This window comes from Pseudorasbora parva, chromosome 17 (assembly GCF_024679245.1).
Source record: "Pseudorasbora parva isolate DD20220531a chromosome 17, ASM2467924v1, whole genome shotgun sequence".
Taxonomy (NCBI): Eukaryota; Metazoa; Chordata; class Actinopteri; order Cypriniformes; family Gobionidae; genus Pseudorasbora; species Pseudorasbora parva.
In genome coordinates, this window is record NC_090188.1 from 33,595,440 (window position 1) to 33,623,002 (window position 27,563).

Here is a 27,563-nt window from a genome sequence, read left to right on the forward strand (position 1 = left end):
TGTGTGTGTGTGCGTGTGTGTGTGTTCGCGCTTATATCCACCAATCGTGCAGGCCATGTAAAACAGAAATAATCAATCGTGGGTGGATGAGAAATAAATCATTGTGTTTGTTTGATTAAGATGTTTACGAGCCCTGAAAGATAATCATCCGGATCGTCGCTTTCAAAACAATCTTCTTCATGTGAACTAAACTGAAAGGAGAGCTGAAGCTCATTAAATATGCAAATCTTCTCCAATCCTAGTCGCGGGCGTTTACTTCCAAGTCTCCAGTGCGGCACGTCCATCAAAACCCAGCGTTCATGAGAGAGCCTCAAAACCAGTGTTGAAAATAGCCTATTACTTATTGGTTATAATGTTTTTGAATGTAAAAAAACACACAAACGTCATTAGTTGACCTCTAAAAAAGCCAGTTCATGACACCCTTAATTGAAAGGAACTGCATGGACTTGTGTTACTTCAGTTTTTAATGTATTTTCCTTTTTCAATTTTATTTTATGAAAAACAAGAGCTGCAAGATAATATTAAATAAATAATGATTTGTTCCACAGAGAAATAAAATCATATGATATAATAAAATCAATTCATATGAGAATAAATTCTGCCATTTTGTCTAATATGTATTTATCTCAATACTTTTACTGTTTGTTAACTATTTGGGTCTCTTTTTCATTTTCCAAAAGCATTTTAGGAGATACATTAGAGACAGATTATATAATTGAAACATGATCCTCTGAGCAAAGAAAGTTTCCTCAGCTCTTTTTATATCTGCACTTAAACAATTTGTACAGTTAAAAGAGGAAGAACCCATGCAATGGATGGCTGCTCATCCTGAAACGAGACCTCTGAGATTACACAATCCAAAAATCCAGCAGGAAACACAAACAATCTGTTCTTTTCCCAGAAGAAGTGTAATTTGTAATTTTTCTTCTTTTTCTCTTCTATTACTTAACCAATCAAAACAGTTATTTCCAGAAGATTGAGCAAGCAAGCAGATAGTAGCAAGAGCAAAGGTTAAGAGGTGGCAAGAGGCATACAACAAGTTTATTAGCCAATGTCTTTAATAATAATCAGCAGGCAAACTTCCTTCTTAATATTTTTTATTAGAATGGACACATACCGCTTTAAGAATGCTGACAGCCTCTTTGCTGAGCCACACAGGATATAAGACGTCATCATGGAGAATGGACTCAAAAAGGTCATCTTCATTGTCTGCTTCAAAAGGAGGCTGACCAGCCATCATCTCGTACATCAGCACACCTAGGGCCCACCAATCTACTGATGGGCCATACTCAAGCTCCTGCAAGATCTGCAAAAGAGAATATCATTTGAAGCTAATAACAGAATAACTGACAAGATATATCAAGTCCAGATCAAAGCTCGTATTCGGTGCTGATTTCCAGAGAAGAAAAAAGAAAAAAGTTCTTCAGCCACTGATGATTTACTGTAAGCAAAATATGACAAGTCATAGATCTTAATGTTATGTAAAACTATGACTTAACTGAAAGTGGAAAACACTAAAACTTCATTGGGCAACATTCATAAAACACACATCTGTGTTTGTAAAACCATTCTTAAGTAAACTATCACATTGATTCAAATGTGTAAAAACAATTTACTCAAAAATTCTGAGCATCTCGACTTGTGCTTAATGTGAGACCCAAAATATGAAAGCTGGTGATAGAAAAATAAAACAGTAAATATCTAACATCACTCAATAAAAAATTTGGCACATGATGTAACTTTTTTGTTCAAAATCATCAATACATACACTGTAAAAAATTATTTAGAAAAAAAAGTTACCTGGTTGCCTTAAAATTTTGAGTTCATAGAAATCACAATTTTGAGTTGATACAATGATTTTTTTTTGAGATTTGACAACCTTTATTCAAATATTATTTAAAAAAAATTGTAAGCATATTGGGTAATTGTGTGTGTTTTATATGTGATGATGCAGTGAAACATGCCAAATAGTGCTATTTTCATGATTTATCAATTTTTTTATGTGGTTCAGATACAATAATATTTTGAGTTTCTATTTATTAAACAAATTTCCTTTAATGTATCAACTCAATTTTTTTAATTTCAGTAAACACAAAATTTTAAGGCAACCAGGTTACTTACTTTTTTTTTTTTAAGTTAAACCAACAAAAACCAACAATTTTTTTTTTTTTACAGTGTAGTCAATACATCATCAATCCTTCTTCTAGAGCCTATTTTCGTCTTACCTTGATACACTATGGTAAGCCTATTATAAGTGTTTCTATTTTAGACCTAGCAGGGTGTTTTACTGGAAATTGCATACATACGTCATTCACTCATACATGTCTCGTAATTTCCATTAGCAGAGAAAAGTTGCTCCGGCTACTTTTAATGGCTACTTCGTATAAACATATACTTTATGTATGGTGTGGGAGTGGCATGGGTTATTTGTCACAATGAGCGAGAAAGGTTGACATGGATCAAGCTAAATGTCCAGCTTCCGGAAAAAAAAAAGTTGAACAGAGGAGAGTCTGCTGGTAAAAAGAGAATGCGACAGAGCCCGTAATAAAACATGAATCAACATTGGCTTATCTTATTGGTGCCAAAAGCAATGCGGAGATGCGTTTTTATCACTAAACAGGTGGGTAAGGTATTTTATTTAATAGATAAATTGCCATATATAGTTAATTGTATCTGTTATACCATGCCTATTAATGGGTATAGCAACAGTAATGTCTGCAGCTAGTCAGCTTGAGAGGCTATCCATCTAAACTTATATATCTCAAGCCTAGTAGTGAATGTTTTGTTTTTGGTCACAAGAACGAATAATTTTCATCTGCACAGTCACATAGTGCCAAAGCACAACCAAAACGCTGTTCTTCTGAAAAATGCATGCAGTTTTGTTTTAAACCACTATATGACTAAAAGTTCCATAGAGAACCTTTAAACAACATAAATAATAATATGTCATATTGTTGATGAGAAACAAGCAGTAGAAATTGAGACTAGTGTTCGCTGGGCATTTGTGTCTGTGAGAGTGTGAAATACTGTACCTCTGGGGCAATATAATCTGGTGTGCCACAGAATGTTGTCGTCGTGATGCCATCCAGGATTCCCTCCTTACACATGCCAAAGTCTGCCAGCTTACAGTGACCTTCTGCGTCCAACAGAATATTGTCTAGTTTTAAATCCCTGCAAAGAAATTTGAAGCAAATGTAACAAATACAAATATTAACCCATATGTAGAATGTGAAACATTTGTATTACATGAAAAACAGCACACAGGGATTTCCTGAAAGAATTTTGGAGTAAAATTACACAAATGCAAAGGTTAAATTTGAATGAACTGAAACTGATTTGCATAAATTATTCAAACTCTCCAACTCTTTGAGAGCACAAATTGTACAAATCATATCTATCTTTATTATTTTTGCTTTTTTTTCTCATCTCTGCATTCTATCGTACATTTTGATCATCTTAACCATAAATTGAAATTTAATAAAAGAGCAAAACATCTTAGACATCTTGAAATAACTAATGCATGATTCAGATTATGGATATATCTATCCAAATATTAAGCAACACATGCAGCACAGCAGGTGGATCATTTACTGACACGCATATGCCTGATATTAGTTTGATCAAGCGGACACTAATATCCTGATGTCTGCCTGTGCACATGGACATCATTTTAGTCAATTAAAGATCGAAGTATCAAAACCAAAACAAACAAAATGTTTCCACATTTAATTGTATTAAAGGGATTGTTCACTTTGAAATTAAATTTTGATATGTTTTAGCTTACCTCATGGGCATCCGAGATGTAGGAGTATTTGTTTCCCCAGTAGTTTCAATTTTGATCATTTTAGGTCAAACCATTCTTTAATGATGACAGAATTTTCAATTTTGGGTGAACTATCCCTTTAACTTCTTCAGCAATTTGAGCTACAGTAGCTCATCTGTTTGATCGGACCACACGGGCCAGCCTTTGCTCCCCACGTGCATCAATGAGCCTTGGCCACCCATGACCCTGTCGCTGGTATACCACTCTTTTCTTCCACCACTTTTGATAGATAGTGACTGACACTGCAGTCTTGGGAACACCAGTTCCCACAAGAGTTGCAGTTTTGTAAATGCTCTGACCCTGTTATTTAGCCATCAAAATTTGGCTCTTGTCAAACTCGCTCAAATCCTTACACTTGCCCATTTTTCCTGCTTTAACACATCAAATTTGATGACAAAATGTACACTTGCTGCCTAATATATCTCACCCACTAACAGGTGCCGCGATGAAGAGATAATCAGTGTCATTTACCCATCATAATGTTATGCCTGACAGCTGCATTCTGATTGCATGAAAAATTTCCATCAAATTAAACTGATTAATCTCTAAACGGTGTACATTATGTTAAATTCAGAACAACTGTGAAGCATGGAATTAGAGTTAATTAAAAAAGTATGAAATGTAGAAAGCAAAATTTAAAAGTTTTAATGCAGCTTGATAAATAGTACACCAACTAAATTGGCGGTGGCATAATTAAACAAATGTATTTATTATTTAAATCCTTTTGCCAGGATTCAATTTCAATATTAAGTAAAATACAAATTCTACAGAGTAATACTTTATACTTTTTACACTTTATTTTAATGGTCCACTTTAGACATTCCACTAATTATAAGTAACTTTGCAACTGCATGTAATTGTCAACTAACTCTCATTAGAGTAATAGTTTACTCTAATAGTCTGCTTTATATCTGCTAACACTTTATTTTAATGCTTCCCCAACAGACATTCTACATTCTGGTTTATTGGGCTTGTCTAATAGTACAGACTGGGGAACAGCATGTACCCGTGGAGTGAATTTAACCAGCACAAGAGTAAGGTAAAGAGAGACAGAGAGAGTAAAAAAAAAGAAAAGGAGAGCGTGAGATGATAAGGTGCCACTGATGAAAGACAACAAGGAGTTGGATGAAACCCGTTGGATTGGGGTTTGATGGTTGATTGCAACAAAAATGTCAACATCACTTCGCAGGATGTCATTCAGTCAAAGGTGTTTTCATAAACCCATCCTCACAGAAAAGGGAGGGGAGCGTCGGAACCCTTACGCAACTGTTCCCTTTCAGAAAGGCACCCTGAAGCTTGGCACGTTCCTGTTGGTTTAAAAAAGTTGGCAAAAGGGGGGCTTCATTCCTTCATGTCTTTCCCCACCAAAAGTTTTCAATCATTGCATTTCAAAAATGCTTGTAATGGATGTTGGAAAGATGCACGTTGAGAGACCCACTTCCCAAAATTAAGATCCACTTCTTGATTGAGGCGTTTAGGTCTTAGAAATTGTCTTAGAATAGTTCTTTTTAATGACCCTAGACATTTGATTAAACCATCAAAACATCTCAAAACTTGATTGAGATATTAATCTGACAAAAATATTATTTGTATTGCCAAACTGCAGATACTACAGTTTTATTTTACTGCAACAACAAAAACAAAAGAAAAAAGCACAGAGAAACAAAACGCTCAGGAAAAATAATGTTTCCATGTTTTATGGGGACTTTCCATAGGCGTAATGGATTTTATACTGTGCACACCGTATTTTCTATCCCCCTACACTGCCCCTGCCCCTAAACCTACCCATCACAGGAAACATTCTGCATTTTAACTTTCTCAAAAAGTAAACTAAAACTCCTTTTGTATGATTTATAAGATGTTTTCCTCATGGGGACCAGAAACCCCCCCCCCCCCCACACACACACACACAGACTCCAATAACTATACAATGCTTACAGAATCGGAAACACAATTATACTCATATTTTAATAGAGGACGAAGATGCCCATTTAGACTATACATCACTTTTGGACACTACTGTAGCTTAAAATAATATTAATTATAGATTTTTTTTCACATAATTTATATACTTCAATTTGAGATTAATGAAAATGTAAGATTCATTTGAAAATGTGATAAAAAGTAACAAATGAAGTGTAGGTGTGTCTAACCTTTAGTGGAGGTGCATAAAAAGAAAGGGGTAGAGAGTTCATGAGACGTGAACGGCTGCTCTATTGTCCTACCCACATGTTCTTTTACATCACAAGATGTTCCAGCATTGTCCATCTCTCCATCTGTCTCTTATTTCTTTCTCTTTTTTTCCTCCACTATCCACTCCTGACCTACAGTAGTCTACCTTCCGAGGCATCCTGGTCACGTCGCTCTTCCCCTCTTTCCCAAGATAGAGACCTTAATTCATCCAGTGAGCTTCATTTGTTGATATAGATTATATGACATTGCTACATTTGCTTCTCTTATCTGTACCCTTTGAAGTGCATGAATAGTGAATGCTGCTCCCGTTTTTGGATTTATTTTCCAGGATGTTAGGTAACATTCTTTGTTTTGTTTTTTCCCTCAGAGTTTAATTTCTGAGTTTGAAAGGTGAGCGTTTTTCCAGAGGCGCCTTTGCAATTTCGGAGGCCCATTTCAATTAAAACAGTTGGAGGCCCCCACATTTCATGCAGTGTGACTGCAATTACTTTTATCGCTGGTATATTCAACAATGTTATCTCATTTGATTCATAAAAGTCGGATTTTGAAACGGATTCTATCAACTACAATATATGCATTTAATCTCTTTACCATAATGAAATTATACTTAAATATAAAACTAAATCATTGTCAAATCATTGTCTTAACAAGTGAGTCATTGAATCATTCAATCAAAGGATTTGTTCAAAACTGCTGATGGGTGGGATTCTCACCACCAATGCACGCGCCAACACCTCTTCAACTTTTGCGTCCACCATTGTCACATCCTTGCCAGCTGTTGTCGCCAGTCCCATGGCCAAACCAGCACCCTTCTTTGGCAAGGAGTGCAATGTATTCATCCTTCAGTGTTCACTGGCCCTAGAGATGCAGCCTAATCTCTATCCCACGATAGATCAAAGAAAGTGTTCATTATTTCCCTACTGACTGGGAAAGCGTTTCAGTGGGTGGAGACCATCTGGGCCCAAGCAGGTCGGTCCCACTGGATTCATTTCAGTCTTCAGGTGTTTAGACGTTAATGATTTCAGAATCGTTACCTTTTTTACAAATATTTTGTTTCTGTATTTTTAAAATGAACATATTTCAAACAAAAAAATATTATTTTATAATTTAATAAATGTGTGCATACACTGAATAATATAATGTAGACTGAAAATTCAAAGACGAATGGACAAAAAAGGTCTCGGTTACGTATTAAACCCTCTTTCCCTGAAGGAGGGAATGAAGATGGACGTCAGACGTTACAGAAAAATTGGGATCACTTCAGGGAGCCCCTATCAGCTTCAAGATAAAGAGAACGGGCCAATGGCATTTGCGTGCGTGCTTTGCATATTGCACCCCGCGGTGCAGGTATAAAGCAGAAGCGATCGCCACGCACCATTGCTTTTCACTAAAGGGAGCCGAACTAGAGACTCGTTCTGCAGTGATGGTACAGCAACAGGACGTATGTCTCCGTTGCCTCCTTCAGGGAACGACGGTTACATACGTAACCGAGTAGTGCCTTTTCAGTCGGTCACATTCGACGTATGTTGGACGTCACATACAAATTAAGATCCCTTTGGAAAACTCCACAGTTACTACCACTTCCAGCGCCCAGTGAAGAGCCCCTCAGACCCCATCTGTACTGGGTGGGAAAATCACGCAGGGAGAGTCACACTGTTGTTCTGCAAGACCCACTCAGCAGACTAATGGATAACGCTGGGAAAGTGTGCCCAGGGGGATCGCTGCGGAAGCCACATCATGCCCAGAGGTACCATGTGGAAAGTACACGTATGGACTGGCCGTGGGCAGTACAACATATGGAAGTCCCAGGGGTGGCCCTGGCCATTGTAGGTGGGGGGGCAACACCAGACTGAGATGGCGGAAAGACACGGGCCTGCTGTAGAGAGCACTACCGTGGAAAAATACACATATGGGACATATGAGGGTCACAACACATGGAACCCAGCCTAACACAAGTTCCACCAATGCATACACTCCGCTCTGTCCGACTGCCGTGGGTTGCGGAGGACTCGACAGGGTACACCTTCTTAAGGGGAACTCGACAGGAGTAGATAAGCGCACGTATCCGTTCCATGGGGAAGGGAGTAGCGCCTCAAGCCGACACTTAGAACAGGTACTTCAGTATTACTGGCTATGGCAAGCGAGCACATGGGAAGCTACCAGCTCTACAAACTATAGGCTATAAAACCTAGCAAACATGTTAGGTGTCGCCCAGCCTGCAGCTCTACAAATATCTGCCACGAGCCAACGCCCAGAAAGAGGCCACACCCCTGGTGGAGTGGGCTCTAACCCCGAGCGGGCAGGGAACGTCTTGGGATTCACGATGCCATTCTCTTCTTGGAGACAGCTTTTCCATTCTGCTGTCCTCTGTAACAGACGAAGAGCTGCTCTGAGGTCCTAAAGATTTGCGTTCTGTCCACATTCGTAGGGCACGGACGGGACAGAGTAAAGCCAGGGCTGGGTCTGCCTCCTCCGAAGGCAGCGCTTGCAGGTTCACCACCTGATCCGGGAAGGGAGTGGTGGGAACCTTGCTCCACGTCCTCCTTGACTTTGCATAGTGTCTGAGCGAGAAGGCTGACTGTGGGTAACTATAGACTGTAAAATATATGGACGTAGTGTCCGTGACGTCTATCCATCTGTCATTTAAAGTAACCACACCCTTAATTATGCAGAACTTAAAGTCTTTATATAACGTAAACGAATGAGTTATAAAAAATGCACTCCCCTCACAGTTGTCATGAAGGTCAAAATTAGCCGTAGAAACCAAAACCACAATTTGTACCAGGCTGTAAACATGTTTTTTCTGCTGCAAAGTTGGGAATTTTAACATGGGGCTCAATGAGATTCTGTCGAGGAATTGCAGTTTACATTACTTCCGTATTGGCTTCAAGACAGATTGCGTGAGGTTGCCGTTTGGGGGAAATGCATACTTGCATAGGCCCCGAGGCCAGCTGTTTGACCGTGCCGAGGGTCCCCTCGGTCAGGGAGTAGAACAACTGGCAATGGACCGAGACCGGGGCAGCAAACAGGTCTACATGTGCGGTCCCGAAGCAGCTCCATATTAGCTGCATATTAGCTGGACCACATGGGGATGGATTAACCACTCTCCCGGGAGCACCTGCTGACGTGAGAGCTCGTCAGCTGCATGATTGAGCAGGCCCGGAATGTGAGTAGCGCGAAACGACCTCAGATGCTTCTGACTCCACAGAAGGAAATGGCGGGCGAGTTGTGACATGCGACGGGAGCATAAACCAGCTTGTTTGTTGATGTATGCAGCGGCTGCAGTGCTGTCCATACGGACCAGAACGTGCTTGCCTCTGAGTGGCCCTTTGAGGTGGCTGAGTGCAAGACGAACTGCTAAGAACTCCAGGCAATTGATTTGCCATTGCAGTCCACAGACCCAAAACTGCAAGCCTGTTGTATGTGGCACCCCAGCCGGTGGATGAGGCATCCATGGAGACAACAGCATGCCTGCACACTTGTTCTAGGGGCACTCCTGGCCATAGAAATTAAGGGTCCGACCACGGGCTGAAGATTTGGTGGCAACTCGGCGTCACTTGGACACGGAAGAATCCGCTGTGCCATGCCCATCTCGGGACTCATTAACGCGGCTGTGGATGCCATATGCCCCAAGAGACTCTGAAAATGTTTTAGTGGTACCGCTGTTCTGCGTTTGAACAAATTCAAGCAGTTCAACACCGACTGGACACGCTCCTTGGTGAGGAGCGCTGTCTGGGCGGCCGAGAGATAAAAGAGATCCTCTGCGCGGGGCAGAGTTTGCTCTTCTTCCAGTTGACCTGAAGCCCCAACTGGCTGAGGTGCCTGAGCACCATGTCTCTGTGCTCGCACAACTGCACTCGCGACTGGGCCAGTATCAGCCAGTCGTCGAGGTAGTTGAGGATGCGAACCCCAGGCTCCCTCATGGTAGCAATGGCTGCCTCCGCGACCTGCGTAAAGACGCGGGGTGACAGGGCTAGCCTGAAGGGTAAGACCTTGTACTGATATGCTCGTTACAGGCCTTGGACGGGAGATGTGGGTCACCACACCAATTGGAAGCTGTCAACGGACACAGTTGCATCGCGATGGCCAGCTCAACTGACGGGATCCCCACGTAACCCTTGGCCTGCCTGCCGTCGAGGGTAGTGAGGACCAGTAGGTCTGTTTCTGGCACTGAAAGGTACCGTCCACGACCTAGCCCCTCCGGGAAGAATGGCACCGGGGCGGGACGCTGAGAACCAGAGTGAGCCGCCCCGAGAAACCAGTCATCCAATCTAGAAGTTTTGGAATGTGGTGGAGGTTCCAGTCAAGCCTGACCTTTTCAGTGGCCCGGGAAAGCATAGCCGCCAACTTGGGGTCTGACTCGACCGATGCCACTCTCCCAGAGGGAGGCAGTATAGCCAAGTCTTCATCTTCTGAGGACTGGAACTCCTCCTCCGATGCAGCGGTCAACATCTGCTCATCCATGGGTGCCCTGAAAATCACAACTGGATGCCCATGGGATGGACCAGAAGCTTCTCCCAGAAGCACCACTGGGTGCGGAGCTAGTGAGGGATCAGGGGCCCGTGGAGGCTTGCTCAGCGGGTTTGCCCTGAACATAATCATCTGATAACCCCGGACATCCATCAAAGTAGGTCTATCCTGCTGTTGGGCAGGAATAGCAGTAGATTGAGGTATGCGGAGGGGGAGGTAGGCGAGTCTCGATCTAAGCTCTGAGAGAACTGAGAGAACCCGCAGTGAGAACATGAACTATCCACAAATGCTGCCTCAGTGTGCTGAACGCCCAAACACGTGAGGCAGCGTTTGTGACTATCAGTGGGTGAGAGGGAACGACCGCATCCAGAAACGCACGGGTGGAATGACATCTTGAAAAAGACGCAGTATCACACCCGTGTTGCTCTTTTTGTGAGGAAATGCTCTTTTAGTGTGCTGAAGCACCCAGGGAAAACCACGGCAACACACAGGAATAGTGCAGCCTATGTGCACTGAGAACACTGAGAATGCTGTGAAAACAGCGGTGAGCACGCAATCACGCTGTCGTGTGCTGTAACGCCAACACGAGCGTCGTCTTCTCTCTCTCTCTCTCTCTCTCTCTCTCTCTCTCTCTCTCTCTCTCTCTCTCTCTCTCTCTCTCTCTCTCTCTCTCTTGCTGAATAGCAGTGTTTAGCTTTCGACCTGAACGCCGTTCGGCCCCGAAGTGAATGATGATGGTGCGTGGCGATCGCTTCCGCTTCATACCCGGGCCACAGGGCAGGATGCAATATGCAAAGCACACACACCAATGGCCATTGGCCCATTCTCTTTATCTTAAAGCTGATAGGGGCTCCCTGAAGTGATCCCAATTCGTCGGTGATGACCGATGTACATTGAACGTGACCGACTGAAAGGGAACTTAAATTATGCCTTTATTATTGCTGTTTTAAACTGATATGTGTAATATGTTAATTGATTTCATGATAGTCGCAAACATAATGCAATTATTATTAGACCTTTAAAATGTTCTTCCTAATTTTCCATACAGACCAATAGCTCTGCAAATGTATGATGCTGATTTGTTGGTATTTCTAAGAATATGGTATGCAAACGTATTCGTTCATTATAGTTAATGATTAAGATTTTTGTGAGTTTTGTAAAAATATACAAAAACAATGAACGTTTTCTTTTATATTATAGGTGGAATGGAAACCTCAGCAGCAAGCCATGAAGATGAGATTAACTATTTTACTAGAGCTCATTTCACTCAAAGGAAAGTACAGATAGTAAGAACACAAGACAAGCAGAGAAAGACTGTGAGAGGGAAACAGAATCAGACTCGGTTTAGAGCATTTCCTGTGTTTCAAGTGAATCCTGAGAAGTATTTTTTTTTCCATTACGTACACAGCAGCCTCTTTGCACTACAAAAAAGCATTTTTTAAAAGCACAACAAGCTATTCCATTACAACAAACTAAGAAAGACTGATGATTCAAAATAACAGTTAAATTAAAATGAACAGTAATGAGTTTTGTAGTCTTTTAGTGCAACCTAATCATATTTTAGTTATTTATTTTATAATGATATATTTAATACTATATATTCAATTTAGATATCATTATATTATAATATTATAGTATTATAATAATTATATTTAGATATCATTCTGTGCAAATATCTATCTATCTATCTATCTATCTATCTATCTATCTATCTATCTATCTATCTATCTATCTATCTATCTATCTATCTATCTATCTATCTATCTATCTATCTATCTATCTATCTATCTATCTATCTATCAAGAAATTAATTCAGTTCATCAATTAGTTTGGTCTTCCTTCATCCCCTGCCTGTTGTTCTCCTTGGTTACTGATTGAGCGAGTTCTGCTCAGGTCTAGTTAATTAGCCATCTCTTGTTTTCAGTGTACTTATGCCGTGTTTAGTCCTGTTCAGTTGTATGTCGTCGTTACTGCTTACTGGTTGTTCTGTTCTTGTTTTTGTATTCCTGATAAACCTGAGTATTTGGTGGGAGCAAGTCACACATGTTCAAGTCATAATACCGAGTTCACACTGTCTGATTTTAGCCCCAACATGTTTTCACAATTGCAGACCAATGCCTGAAATGAGGGACAATCAATGCAGTGTGAATTATCACAGATAATCACAGATGAGTCGCCGACGCTCCTGATAAATTTGGCATGCTAAAAATCTGTATCTGTCTGCGCTTCATAATCGTGCTGTATGAAATGTGTTCTGACTGAAAATTACATTGGAGGTGACCTACAGCCTATGAGAGAGCAAGATGCAGGGCAGCGGAAGGTTCAGGGAGGAGTTATAGACCAGAATTATAATAGATATATTTACAATTATATCAAACAGAAGCAAAGCACAAATATTTGCCTTACAGTTTGTCTCAGTCGCTTTGGTACATTTTTCGAATCAAACTCACAATTTTCAAAAAAAAGTGAATTTCTCAAAACAATTTGTACAAATAGCAAAACACCATGGATAGCCTTCAAACGCCACTCTCTTATTCAAAAACCTTAGTTCATCTCTCAAAAGTAAACATCTGTGTCAATGAACATGTCAGTGCCATCAGAATGACAAGTCCTTGTGTCATTGTGTACGGATAAGACAGTCAAATTGTTTAGTCATGTTGTCAATATAACAGTTTACTCTGGAGGGATGTTCTGATGGAAGCTATGGCTAAAGTTTTGATAATTATTGTCAATTGTAAGTTACATCTTAGTGTATGTGTGAGTGTAATTGCAAGAGAATGGAAAAGATTCAAATTCACACTCTTACTGTTTGTACTGTATTTTATTGACAGAACATTTCATTGAGATACAGAAATGAAAAGACAGCACTGAATAGCACACACACACACACACACACACACACACACACACACACACACACACACACACACACACACACACACACACACACACACACACACACACACACACACACACACACACACACACACACAAAAAACTTAAAGAAGAAATGTGTAGAAATATATATATATACCTGCTAGTTGATGTTTCATGAGAAGCACCTTTGTTAGAGAAAGTCAAGATTCACCTGGGAGCAATTTACCAATTCAGGATAATTTGGAAAAAAGTCTAATGGAAATATAGAAAGTATAGAAATATGCTTGACATATGATAACTTGTTCAACCATTTTGCATGTAAAGACTTATGCTATGAGCTTGTGCCTAAATGTTGAGGGGGGTGAGACTATTCAACAGACACCCAATATGATACATTTTGATCAACATGACATTAGCAACTGATAATGTAGGAAACAACAGAGAATTGTACATAATCATTTGCATGGATGTACCAAAGCATTTGCAACTTGTTCAAAGAAACGAGAAACTGCTTTTTTGATGTGCGCAAGTGAAAAAAAGATTTGTGAGAATTGAACAGGTAGTTTTGAGAATTTCAATTCTGATCTGAGAAACGTACCAACGCGACTGAGAAAGACTGTAACAGCAGCACATTGCAAAATGATTCTTTGCAGAACACTATACTTGATCCCCACGTCTCCTCAGCCATTTCCTCTGCCATAATCTTTTTTTTCTTTTTCTCCTTTTTGCTGCAAATCAGCGCACATACAATTTGGATCGCAAACTTTCTGCACTGTAAAAAATCCAACTTATGTTTGGTATGAAAAATTTAGCTTTTAAAGTTTATTCAACTATTTAACATGAAAAAAGTTGAGATAACAAATTGATTAAACGCACTAAAAATGTTCTGCAGCTGATTGCCTTTAACTTTTAAGTTGTCTCAATTTATTTTTTTATTTTTTTAAGGTGTGCAGTCTATCATTTTAAATAACAATTCCAGTAACTCTGACACACCCATGATCTCACATTGTTTGCATGTCACTTCTGTGTAATTTGCACAATGTACTGAGTTGTCTTAGTCTTGCAGAGTGAAACCCCCTGTCAATCCATTGTGCAGTAAACACAGCAGCAACTGAATACTACCCAGATAGTCGTGCAGTGAGAAAAAAAACTGTGATCCGACGAGTTTGAAAACCGACTGAACTCAGCATAAGTCTCTACCACAGTCTCAAGCTGCAGTTCACACAAACCAAGCAAATCAATTAAAGTCTGTCTCACCTCAAGCAAGTCAAGTCCTGCTAAGAATCAAGCCAAGTTAAAATGCAGAAACAGAAACAGTCCCCCACAGTCGTTTTCTTATAGATAGTAATAAAATAATTTAGTACAGTTAGAAAACAGATAATTAAAAACTGAACATGTCTGCTCAATGCAGCAAGCTGAATGAGAGCCGCAGTACATCTGCAGCAGGAATCAAATTGAATTAATCCTGACAGATTGACAAGATAATCGCTGAAGATTTGGTAACAAAGTTAAATGTATAAGTGCCTATTAAAGTGAGTTGGTCATTGTACTGTTTTTTTGTTGTGTTTGTCATTAAAAATAATAGTCTAATGAACACCGTTTAAGCAATTTGCCACTGAAAATTGTTTTTCAGATTTTCTTTGAAAAGTAATGCCAGAGCAGTTGTGCACATTTTACAAACCCGATTTCAAAAAAAGTTGGGACACTGTACAAATTGTGCATAAAAACAGAATGCATCAACACATCTCAAAAAAGTTTGGACAAGGTCATGTTTACCACTTCGTGGCATCCCCTCTTCTTTTTATAAACAGTCTACAAACATCTGGTGACTGAGGAGACAAGTTGCTCAAGTTTAGTAATAGGAATGTTTTCCCATTAATGTCTAATACAGGCTTCTAGTTGTTCAACTGTCCTAGGTCTTCTTTGTCGCATCTTCCTCTGAACTGCAGGCTGGCCATTTCAGTACCCAGATCCTTCTTCTACACAGCGATGATGTTGTAATTGATGTAGTATGTGGCCTGGCATTGTAATTTTGATGATTATAATTGACAACTAAGGAAAATCCCAAATTCAGTAACTCAGAAAATTAGACTATTGCTTAAGATCAATACAAAGAAAACCTTAGCATACACAGCACTCAATAATTAACTGGGGCTCCTTTTGCCTGAATTACTGCAGCAATGTGTCGTGGCATGGAGTCAATTAGTCTGCGGCACTGCTCATGCTGCCCAGCATCATGGGGAATGCAGAAGAGCTTAATGCCACTATCAGAGCAACTCTCCATAAAATTGGCCAGCAGCAGGAAGCATGAAGTGCTCTAAAACTTCCTGGTATACGACTGCATTGACCTTGGACCTCAGAACACACAGTGGACAAACACCAGCAGGTGACATGGTGGTACCCCAGACCCCCACTGACTGTGGAAGCATTACACTGGACCTCAAGAAATGTGGATTGTGTGCCTCTCATCTCTTCCTCCAGATTCTGGGACCCTGATTTCCAAAGGAAATGCAAAATTTGCTTTCAACAGAGAACATAACTTTGGACCACTCAGTAGCAGTCCAGTCCTTTTTTGTCTTTAGTCCAGGTGACACGCTTCTGACGCTTCTGGTGTTTTACGTTATTTAGCTGATTAGAGTGTTGCACCAGGTGTCTTTAATATTCAAATTTTCAGAAACTGGCGAACTGCAGTCTTTCGAACCAGCTTTGACTGCGACTCTGGAAGACTTGGAGTTAAGCTTTTCTCTGAGAAAATAACAAAGAACGGTACTGAAGTCATTCTTAAGAAGGGAAGATGTGTTTTGACCGGATACGACAAAGTTTAATCTTTCAACTAGCTCTGCTTCACCTTCGTTGCTCTGGTTGGTTGTAGCGCTATCCAACTGTGTGCATATGCCGTGCAGAGGGAGTTTGAAAAACAACCGTTTATCCCGCCCCTCGGATTGAGCCATGTCAATGGTGAGTTTCAGACCAAACATCTTGATGTGGGTCTGGCTTGTCAGGCTATAATTGATGAATATAATATACAAGTTTCAATCTTGAATGGAATTAGTGAAATAAATCAACAGTTTTGATGATATTCTATTTACATGACCAGCACTAGTTGAATTCAGCTGTTCCAATCACTTCCATGGCCAAATCAAGCACCTAGGCATGCAGACACTGCTACAAACATTTGTGAAAGAATCAATAGCTATAGACCTCTAAACATCATGTGGCCTTCTGATTAGCTCAAGAACAGTGAGTAGAGAGCTTCATGGCATGGTGCAGTGGTGTAAAGTAGGCAATCACTGGACTCTAAAGCCTAGTTCAGACTGCACGATTTTCAAACTCGTCGGGTCACTGCTCTTTTCACACTGCATGACTATCTGGGGTATCATTCAGTCACTGCTGTGTTCACACTGCACGATGTTTTGACAACAGAGGAGTTCACACTGCATGACTGAACAAGAGGAAGAATCGCCGACAACTCTCTCTCTCTCCCGTGCACAAACTACGTTTCCCAAACACACGTGCGATGTGACAAGTAAACAACGCGAGATCACACGTGCGTCAGTTCTCGCGCGAGACTTGGAATTGTTATTAAAAATGATAAACTGCACAAAGTTTGCTTCAAATTGTATGTGCGCTGATTTGTGGAGAAAAAGAAAAAAGATTATGGCGGAAGAAATTGTTGGAGAGACAGAGGGAGCCAGGACTGTGTTCTGCAAAGACAGTTTGAGGTAAATAAACAATTTTGTAATGTGCTGCTGCTGTGGCTGGACGTGCAAATGTTTGGCCTTTGTTTCTGTTTGATAGAATTGTAAATATATCTATTAAAATACTGAAATTCTGCTCTATAACTCCTCCCTGAACCTCCTGCTGCCCTGTATCTCACTCTCTCATTGGCTGTGTAATTTTCAGTCAGAACGCTGTTCACACAGCAGGAGCTTCAATCGCCGACAGCTCTAGATATTTAGCATGCCAAATATCTCACCGGCGTCGGCGACTCGTCTGCGATTCTCTCTGATTGCGTCTTTGATTATTCACACTGCGTGATTGTCACTTGTGTGCACAAGCACCGATTTGCCTGTGATCTCTGGCATTTGTCGGCGATTTCACAAAACCTGTCGGCGACTCAAAATCGGGGCAAAAATCGGGCAGTGTGAACTAGGCTCAAAGCAGTCGAGACGCGTTCTCTGGAGTGACAAATCAAGCTTCTCTGTCTGGCAATCCGAGTCTGGGTTTGACGGTTGCCAGAAGAATGGTTGAATACTAAGCTCATGAATACTAAGGTAGTTCGGCACTCCTGGAAGGTTACCAAGCAACGTGTGCATGACTTAATTAATATAATAGAATATATAATTCATAACGGAGAAGCAAAAGTTTGCATATCAGTGGATGTAAAGGAACAAAAAAAATCACTGGATCATTGTGTTTTGCAATCAGTGCAAAACACAACTGGCGCACAAGGCTACAGTGATTATCAATTATAGGGGCTGTAACTGAGCCTCTTAGTCCATACTTAGTAGCTACATAGAGGACCTTGTTTAGTAAAGTAAGAGTGTATTTTTGAATGTGCTCTTGGGTCAATATCAATTAGCTCTTACACAAAGAGGATCACAATAGGAAAAGGAACAGTAGCCTACCACAATCGTCTTATGTTCCTTTTCAGGTGAAAGGTCACAAAGAGTGCACACAGCAGAATCTCGCAAGTACAAGGTGTGAAACTACCAGCTCAGCTCACATGTTCCATCACAGGTCCTTTTAAGTCTCAGGACTTTCGTGCCTTCCCGATCATTGTAAAAATACAGCTCCCATGTTACACCGTTACAAAATCCCTCAAGAGCCACAAGTCAACAAAAGATGTTTAATTGAGCAGATGAGCCACATCTATGACACCTGCTCTTACTCTCTATTTTTAGATGCAGCGAATCTGAACAAACAACCAAACCAGCCATTTGCAATCTACAGCAGGAAAATCAAGACCAAACATGCCCTCTTTAACCAGATCAAACTTCTGTGGTTTCAATCAAAACTGCCACCATGTCCTTCCTCGATAGGGAGGAGAATACTACACCTGAACATTTTGTTCTAGAATGTTCTGCATTCTGTTTTGTTTTTTTTTTTTTTTTTTTGGTATGTGAGGCAGGTCACAGAGAGGTGGAATTATTTCACATGGGAGGGAAATGCGGTTCTGCCATGCACAGACTAACATGTCTTCTGACATGCAGGTCTCCTACAATGTAGGGCTTTCCCCAAACAAGGCAAGACTAAAGAGAGAATAATCAGAATTTTGTATTTATTGCCAGTATAAAGTTTCACTTTATGTCGTCATAGAGCTCTGCCTTGGACCTATTACAAGGACATTAATTACTCAAACAACCTGAGGTAAAATACCTCACTCAAAGGTACAATGATGATGGTTCATGTCTCACTTTTTGCAGGGTGGTCAGATTTTGGGGTGACCAGAACTAGTTGACACTTATTACCCCATTTAAGCCTTAACAAGCTTAAAACATTGGCAACAAAAAAAAAGCTTACTTATAGTTCAATGAACACAATAACTCAATAGTGAGGCACATTCTCTAGTGCATTTAAAACAACCTTGGTTTACCAAAGTTCTGCACATAATACACAAACAGGTATAGAAGGTTAAAACCAGAGTCCTGCACGGGTCCATTTTTGGAGACCCGCCCCCGCCCGTACCCGCAAGGTTTAGCACCAGATCCGACCCGTGACCCGTGAAAATATCAAAATTAAATCCGTACCCGCCCAGACCCGTTAATATTTGGCCCGTTACCCGACCCGTGCCCGCAATAAATCACACACGCTAAAACATTCAAATTAAAATGCTTTATTTTTTATCCTGCCCCTCTCTCAACATCAACAGCGTCATGAATGGTCTAATGAAACAGGCAAAAGTGCCTTTAAAGACTCATTGTCAACAATTGCATATAGCTACTCCACTCACCAACTTTACTTTTACTTCATCTATTGCTACTCCTGCAACGCTCGCTTCATCTGCGCTACGAGAGGCATCAACAAAAGTTTCAATGTCGCAGTGGTGGTGACGTGATGGGTCAAATGGCATATCGTTGTTGCGTGTGTGTGTAATGATAATTTGGACATAGAAATTGTAAAAGCCTACAATATGTTCGATGGGGGAAGAAGGAGGCGGAAACCGGCGAACATTTAAAAGACTTTAACCAAACAAAACGAAAGTAACGTGGGCAGCCCCTCGACATCTGCCAAGCGCACACACATAATAAAAAGTAAACAACTCAACGTCAAATCCAGGTCTGGTGATCTCTCGTCCTTATATGCTTCCGAGCTCCCTCAGAGGACTCGAGACCGGTGTGGCTCGCAGGTGACGCTCATTCACAATCACGCCCTGGTCTCGCTCTCGCTCTCTCGTTCACTTTGCCACAGAAATATTGCACATATTTTTCATCCGCCCATACGCGCAACTACCCGCCCGCACAGAGTTAATTATCCGCCCGCATACCCGCCCGTGAATTTTATAAATGTCACAATCCACCCGTTTTAGACACTTTTATGCGGGTACCCGCGGATACCCGCGGGTACCCGACCCGTTGCAGGACTCTGGTTAAAACGACAACAAAAGATGAATTTTTTGTATAGATTTGAACTCAGATACAGAGGGAGCAGCTCTAGCAGATAATGGAAAGCTATTCCACAGCTTGAGGCATTCAGGGGCATATTATTAGGGGCTTTAAAAATATATAGCAATATTTTAAAATCAATATGGAACAGGAAGCCAATACATTACAAATACACGGCACAATGGAAACTATTTAATTTTAAACTATATTTTGAAGTACCATCACACACACACACACACACACACACACACACACGCGCGCACACACGCACATGCCGCGTTTCCATGTTTTATGGGGACTTTCCATAGGCGTAATGGATTTCATACTGTACAAACTGTACATCCTATCCCCTTACACTGCCCCTGCCCCTAAACCTACCCATCACAGGAAACATTCTGCATTTTTACTTTCTCAAAAAAACTCCTTCTGTGTGATTTATAAGATGTTTTCCTCATGGGGACCTAAAAATGTCCCCACAAGGACAAGGATTTCGGATATTGCCATTTTTTGGGGGACATTTTGTCCTCATAACGTAGGGATTACCAGGCCGCACATACGCACACGCGCGCACACACACACACACACACACACACACACACACACACACACACACACACACACACACACACACACACACACACACACACACACACACACACACACACACACACACACACACACACACACACACACACACACACACACCCTTTCACAAATTATCTCAGATTAAAATATATTATTGATTCTTTAATGCTTTTCAAACTTGAATGTAAAAACAATTATGAAACACTAAATGCACACATGCACGCGCGCATACACACACACGGAGACGTTGTTAGTAGTCCTATCAGGACATTTTATCAGGACATTCCGCAGCCATAATGGTTTTTATGGTGAGGTTATGACATTTTCTAGCCTCTAACCCCAAAGCTAACCATTAAACCATGCGGTTATTTCCAAAATCCTTAACTCGCTAAAATAATTTAACGCACTTAACGCAAATAAATTACAAAAGTATGTGAAGTTTGTGCCATTAGCGTAATTAGCGTCATGTAGTGATGAATCTCTCTCTCTCTCACACACACACACACATATAGGGACACTAGGGACATGAAACATTTCACTAATCTGTCTGTATGAACTGTGAATATACTTTATAAGGGAAATTGTTCACTAATGTGTATATGACAGATTTGGGTAAGTTGTCACATAAAAAAAAAAAAACCTACCTCACATTGTATCTATGGAACCCACACAGATACAGCAAGATCAACTATATAATGAAGGGAGATTGCAATTCACAGTTTTGATCAATTGAATACATCTTTGCTGAATAAAATAATATAATAAAAATTATATTAAAAAAAATAATAATAATAATAATAATAATATATATTATATATATAGTGCTGCACACTATATATATATTATATATATAGTGCTGCACACTACTGCTCAAAACTTCAATATTGTTTTTATTCAGCAAGGATGTATTCAGTATTCAATTGATCAAAAGTGACAGTGAAAAATATATTAAATTACAACATATACAAATGTGACTTGCCCTGACATGTCATAATAAGTATGCAGTTTAAAGGTGTCATGAACTGGCTTTAAAAAAAAATGTATACTGTTGTCTGAGGTCAACTAATGATGTTCGTGTAGTTTTTACATCATAACCAATAAGTAATACGCTCTTTTCTACACTGATTTTGAGGCTCTCTCCAAAACTCTGGGTTTTGATGGGCGTGCTGCACTGGAGACTTGGAAGTAAACGCCCATGGCTAGGATTGGGTAATATTTGCATATTTAATGAGCTTAAGCTCCCCTGTTAGTTCACATGAGAGAGGAGACTCGGAAAGATTGAGGGAGAAGCGGCAACCAGAATGATTCTCCAGAATGAAGGGCTTTGCGAGCCCTGACCCATGCAGCGTGCTAAATGCATGCTCTGTTAGACACGTCCACATAAGCAAAACGATCTATAACAATGCAATACTATTACATATAAAAACACGTTTTACTCACATACGTGTGCTGCACCATTCCTGTCAGATCCAAATCCAGTATTGACCAGAGATTGGTTTACAAACGATTAGGCAGTGAAATGAAGTGAACATGTCTTCCCCACGTGAGCTGGAACTTCATTAAAAATAAATGAAGTATCACACATTCCTAATATTATGATCCGAAAGAAGCTAATGCAGCGACTGTGTCCTTCCACAATATCTTGCTTGCTATCTTCCACATGTTTATTGCTGCTGGCTTGTGATCGACCGAACAGCTCCATGAGTTGGTGGGGGGGGGGGGGGGGGGGGGGGGGGGCTACTGAATTACACGTTCTAAGGAGGCGTGTTTTGTCGCGCACTGACGTCAGTATGAAGCACAGGGCCGCTTGCTGAGCCTGGTGTCTATAAAAGATTTCTTTGACTAGCAAGGAAGTTTTCAGCTCTGAAACCTAGAGGATATTCTTATATTACCATCACTTTTTATATATCAACAGCTCAAGCGAAAGTTGATTTCTCAATTCATCACCCCTTTAAACTGTGAAATGCAATCTCCCTTCATTATATAGTTGATCTTGCTGTATGTCCGTGTGGGTTCCATAAATAAAATGTGTGGTAGGTGTTTTTTTTTTTTTTATGTGACAATTTACCATAATCTGCCCTATACATAGTAGTGAACAATTTCCCTTATGAAGTATATTCACAGTTCACACAGATAGATGAGTGAAATGTTTCATGTCCCTAGTGAGACGTTGGTGCCCAGAACAACTTATTATTTTGTAATCCTCATCTCCTGTATGAAGTACATGTACAGTTTATGTTTCCTTTGTTTTTTCCTGTGTTGGGCTAAGCAAAGACAGAGCCAGATTAGACGAGCCCTCCGATCAATCAATCTCCCAGCATGCTTTGCACTTAAAATGACCTTCACTGAGGGTGAAGTTGGTCCAGCGTTTCACAGGCTAGTCGTCATCATCAGGTAATTGACGGAACTGGCGCCTGAGCCGATCTGAGGTGTATGTGTGTGTACTGTTATTCTTATAACACACAATAAGCCATTCACATTGACTGAATCACATCCTGTCAACTTGCTTGCCAAAGAAACATCATGTCAGCGATTATAAGCATAAACAAGGGGTCAGACGACTGTAAGGTGGGTAAGAGACATGAATGGATGTCATGGCGGTCATCCAAAACACTGTGTTCTTAAATAGATCCTGCTAATGAAGTGAATGGAGAGGGATTTTTTTTTCAGGGAACTCACTTTGTGCTTTAAATGAGCAATGGACCTGACCATAAAAATGTATCAGGCTGTAATATTGGTGAATTTGACGAGTTCAGTGTTGTAATTTACATTTTGGTTTCTTGTACCTTGCAATCCAAAGAAAGTTTATATGACATATTTATTTTCTTTTTGTTGAACATAACAATAACATGGTGTACGAGTCTCTTGAGTAGCTAACAGCAGAGATTATTGATAATTTCAAGGGGAAAAATAATAAATTCAGCGTAATTAGAACCACCGGACCTCTGCTTGACCTATTCGCCTTAAGTGTCCTAATTTCATAAGAACTCCCCATTTCCCTTCAGTCTCTGAAAGTCTGGGTCCAGGAAGGCCAATGTGGGAAGGAGGTGGATTTAATTCAATACAACATTAAGCTCCAAATGAGATTCTTCCTGCCCAAGACCAGAAAGAGCTCAGGAGCAGGCCGAGAATGGGTGGATGAGGAAACTCACAGGTCACTGGGTTTAGCGAGGGCCAGAGGGGCGACGGGAAGAAGGGGTCATGATGACTTGGGCTCTCAGCTTTATGTGACATTATTCTATTGAACCAGCTACAAAATCTCTAAAATTACAAATATTGTACAAAACTCAAATATTGTACTCATACTGTACAAAAATGTGTATCATGTTTACGTGAAGCTTTATTTTATGTTAGTGTCATGCATATAATTTTAGATTAAAATGACCAGTTAATCTGTATTAAAGATTCATAAGTCATTTTACAGATTCAACTTGTTTTTTTACTTGTCTTTTTTAATCATACTGTCCAAAAACATCATAGGTTTGCATGTTGTTTGCGTGCAGCTTTATTTTGTACTGTTGTCATCATGTGTACAATTTTGTGTACATGTGTACAAATTTACAATTACAGATTCATGAATCATTTTACAGATTCAACTTGTCATTTTGTCCAAAATCCTCATAGGTTTTCATGCTGTTTACATTCATGGTGTCAACCATTCATTTTATACTGTTGTCGTCATGCATATGATTGTACAGTGAAAATACAAATGAATCTGTATTACAGATTCATATACTGTATCATTTTACAGATTCAACTTGTCATTTTGTCCATCATAGGTTTGCATGTTGTTTATGTGCATATTTATTTTATATTGCTGGCCTCGTGCATACGATTTTACAGTGAAATTACAAATTAATCTGTATAACAAATTACAGATTTATCTTGTTATTTTCATGTAATACTGTCCAAAACATCAAAGTCTGCATGTTGTTTACGTGCAGCTTTATTTTATACTGCTGACCTTGTGCATACAATTTTATGCATTCTATGCATGATGTCAAAACTACAAAATAAAGTTGTACGTAAACAGCATGCATGTTAATTATATTTCTGGACAGAAAAGATGGATTCTACATTAAAACTAAGCCAGCGATGGATAAGAATGATCCCAAGGAAAGCCTGGCCTTCCAGCCCCAGAAGCACTAACCGTTGTGTGTGGTTAATGACACACAATTGAGAGGGTAAACAAACTGTCTGGGAACGAATAAATCATTGCACATAGCTCATCAAAGTAAACAACCTGAGGTAAACAAGGCAGACAAGGGCTCCTGTCTCTAGGCAAAATGGTTCCTAAAGATACAATGCACCGTGCCAGAGCTAGTTCATGTGATACAGACCTCATTTGATTCGCTTCAGACCTAATCTGTGCAGAATTGCGTGACAGACCTCCAAGAAAATAAATGATCTGGATTCCGGATTAAACTTGAGCAAACACTTGGAATGGATGCCTAATTTCCAGTCCAAAAATGAACACACTAAAATTTCTCAAAATTTGGAATGCATCTTTTGTGTGTTACAATGGTATTTTGGCTTAGATGGTTCAATACATTCCATTCTTCTGGTTACTTAACAATGATGCTATGTCTATCAGTGAGACAAACAGAAGAAGTTTACGGTTTGAAACCAAACAACGGCTGAATGTTATTTGACCTTCGGCCATTAACAGTGGTTAAATGCCATGCAATGAATTTACCTGTAAATGACCCCATTTTGGTGCAGGAACATAAGGGCTGAGGTCACCTCAGCAGCATAGAACCGGGAACGAGCTTCATCGAATTTGCGTGAACGCTGGATCTGGAACATTAGGTCTCCACCATTCACATATTCCATGACAAAGAACAAACGGTCCTGGAGATACAAAATAGAAGAAGCAGGTTCATTACTCAATAACTTTTCTAAATGTTCCATTAAAACATTCCAGTCCCATAATAATCCCATAAAAGATTCTTTCGAGGAAGCCTTCATCCTAACTTTTATTTTTGGTAAACAAGGACATGAAAACTCATTAGATGGAGTGAATGCCATTACAAAGAAATGTCTCACAAGAGTCAATTTTTCCATTCACATTTTAACACAGTGATGCGCCCACAACTTTCAAGATCCTTTAATAAAATCAAACACCATTAAAATATTTCCCCTTTGTCTCGCATAAAGGATTTAGACATAGGGGAATGTACTTCCAAAACCAAACAAAAAAAAGCATTGAGAGATTATGACACCAATTAACCGTGACTGGGGTTAAAAGACAAACAGGCCACAGAATAGAATATAAATGTTGGGAAGTTCAGAGTCAATGAGAGGGAAGACAGGCCTAGAAGCATCCATTCGTTCTAGGAAAGCATGAACCCATTGCCCTGCTCGGGCTGAATAGAAAATAACTCATTATCTTCAGTGGGTCATGCACATCATTTCAAAGAATCAAGATGTATATCAAACCCACACATACTGCGAGTCCAGCTATGTGACTCATGTCCTAGTCAGATTGGCCTTAGGAAATATGCGGAACTGTGAACAAACATATACATGATACAAACATATACATATACATATACAGCGTTCATTCGGCTATATGATGGAAACCGTGGAGAAGAACCTGTTTACCAGCGAATTTGAAAAAGTATAACGATGATAAATTATACCTGATTGAATGTTTTTTTTTATTTATATATATATATATATATATATATATATATATATATATATATATATATTTGTTTATATTTTGTATGTTGCAGATATATTTGCAAATAGATTTGGAGTGAAAAGGAGGTGTGGAAAATATTCCCTTCAATATTCAACCAATCAATCTAATATCATATTCCTTACTACCCATGTCTTGTCTCAGAATTTAGACAACAATAAACAAAGAGAAGTGCGGGTGATATTTTCAAACATTTCAAGCCTCATAAATCTGGTTCACTTTGCTGATATGAATGACATGCTGATATTTTTCAATTGAAATCATGATTTCATTGTAATCTTATGTAATTGTGAGCCAGTCTGCCCTGCCTGTCCCTTTGCTATGAAAGCGAATTTAAACAGGATGCTGAAATAGTTTGTTTAAAATGTGCCCAAAGTTACAGCAAAGGCCCACCCAATCATATGCCAATAAACATTTCCTGCCTCTAATTAGAAATGCACAGATACTGGTGTCCCGCGCCGTGCTAGAGAAAAGGCCTGATCACCAGATAACCGCCAAGACCCAACAAGCCGGTCTAGCTGAGTGTATCAGCCGGGCTTCATCTACACTACATATGAATGAGTGTTACAGTACAACCTACATAACACAAACCAGACACACGCTAACCTTAAAGAAACATGAAAAGTGTATCACCTAAATGAAAGAAGTAAAAACACTGAGAGTGAGCTTTCTTCGGTTAGCTGGTGTTGGCTGAAGTTGTGCCCCACTTTTCTTTATGGTAATTGTCGTTCCCCACAGTGAGATTACCGCACTCCGCACTAGCTTAACAAACGACCAGCTTTGTAAAGCTGATAGCAACAGGAAATAATTATAATTTCAGTACAGAGTGTTTTGTGTGTGTGGCCCTGGACATTAATCAAGAATGTTTATCTTTAAGTCCAAAGCTATGAATGGACTCTGTGCTTTAACCACATACAGTGAGTCCAGAATTATGAGGACACTAATAAAATCATTCTTATTTTGCATACTCGGTGTATGTTCTCTAATCGTTCTTGCGGTACTGCATGGTGTTGCAGTAGTACCGAAACTGAATTCCTAATGAAATGGCTCTGCAACCATAGTCAAAAGAACTGACTTGTCATTGGAAATCGATGGGGTTGATCTTAAGCCTTCTTCTTCTGTCCGTAATCTTGGTGTCGTTTTTGATTCATCTCTCACTTTTGCCTGTCATATTTCTTCTATTGTTAAAAACTCTTTTTTCCATCTCCGTAATATTACACATCTTCGATCTTCTCTCACTTAGGCTGATGCAGAAATTTTAATTCATGCATTAATCACATCCCATTTGGATTACTCAATGTTTCTA

General features: G+C 39.9%; 1 protein-coding gene across 1 annotated transcript in view; it reads right to left on the bottom strand.

Moving 5' to 3' along the window:
- Window positions 1-27,563, bottom strand: part of prkceb (protein kinase C, epsilon b) — a 164,618-nt gene that overhangs the window by 21,639 nt on the left and 115,416 nt on the right. The window contains exons 11-13 of the mRNA XM_067421403.1: window positions 25,250-25,404; window positions 3,033-3,171; window positions 1,118-1,306 (exon numbers count right to left, since the gene is read on the bottom strand). Coding sequence (XP_067277504.1) covers window positions 1,118-1,306; window positions 3,033-3,171; window positions 25,250-25,404 — 483 coding nt within the window. The remainder of the gene's footprint in view (window positions 1-1,117; window positions 1,307-3,032; window positions 3,172-25,249; window positions 25,405-27,563) is intronic.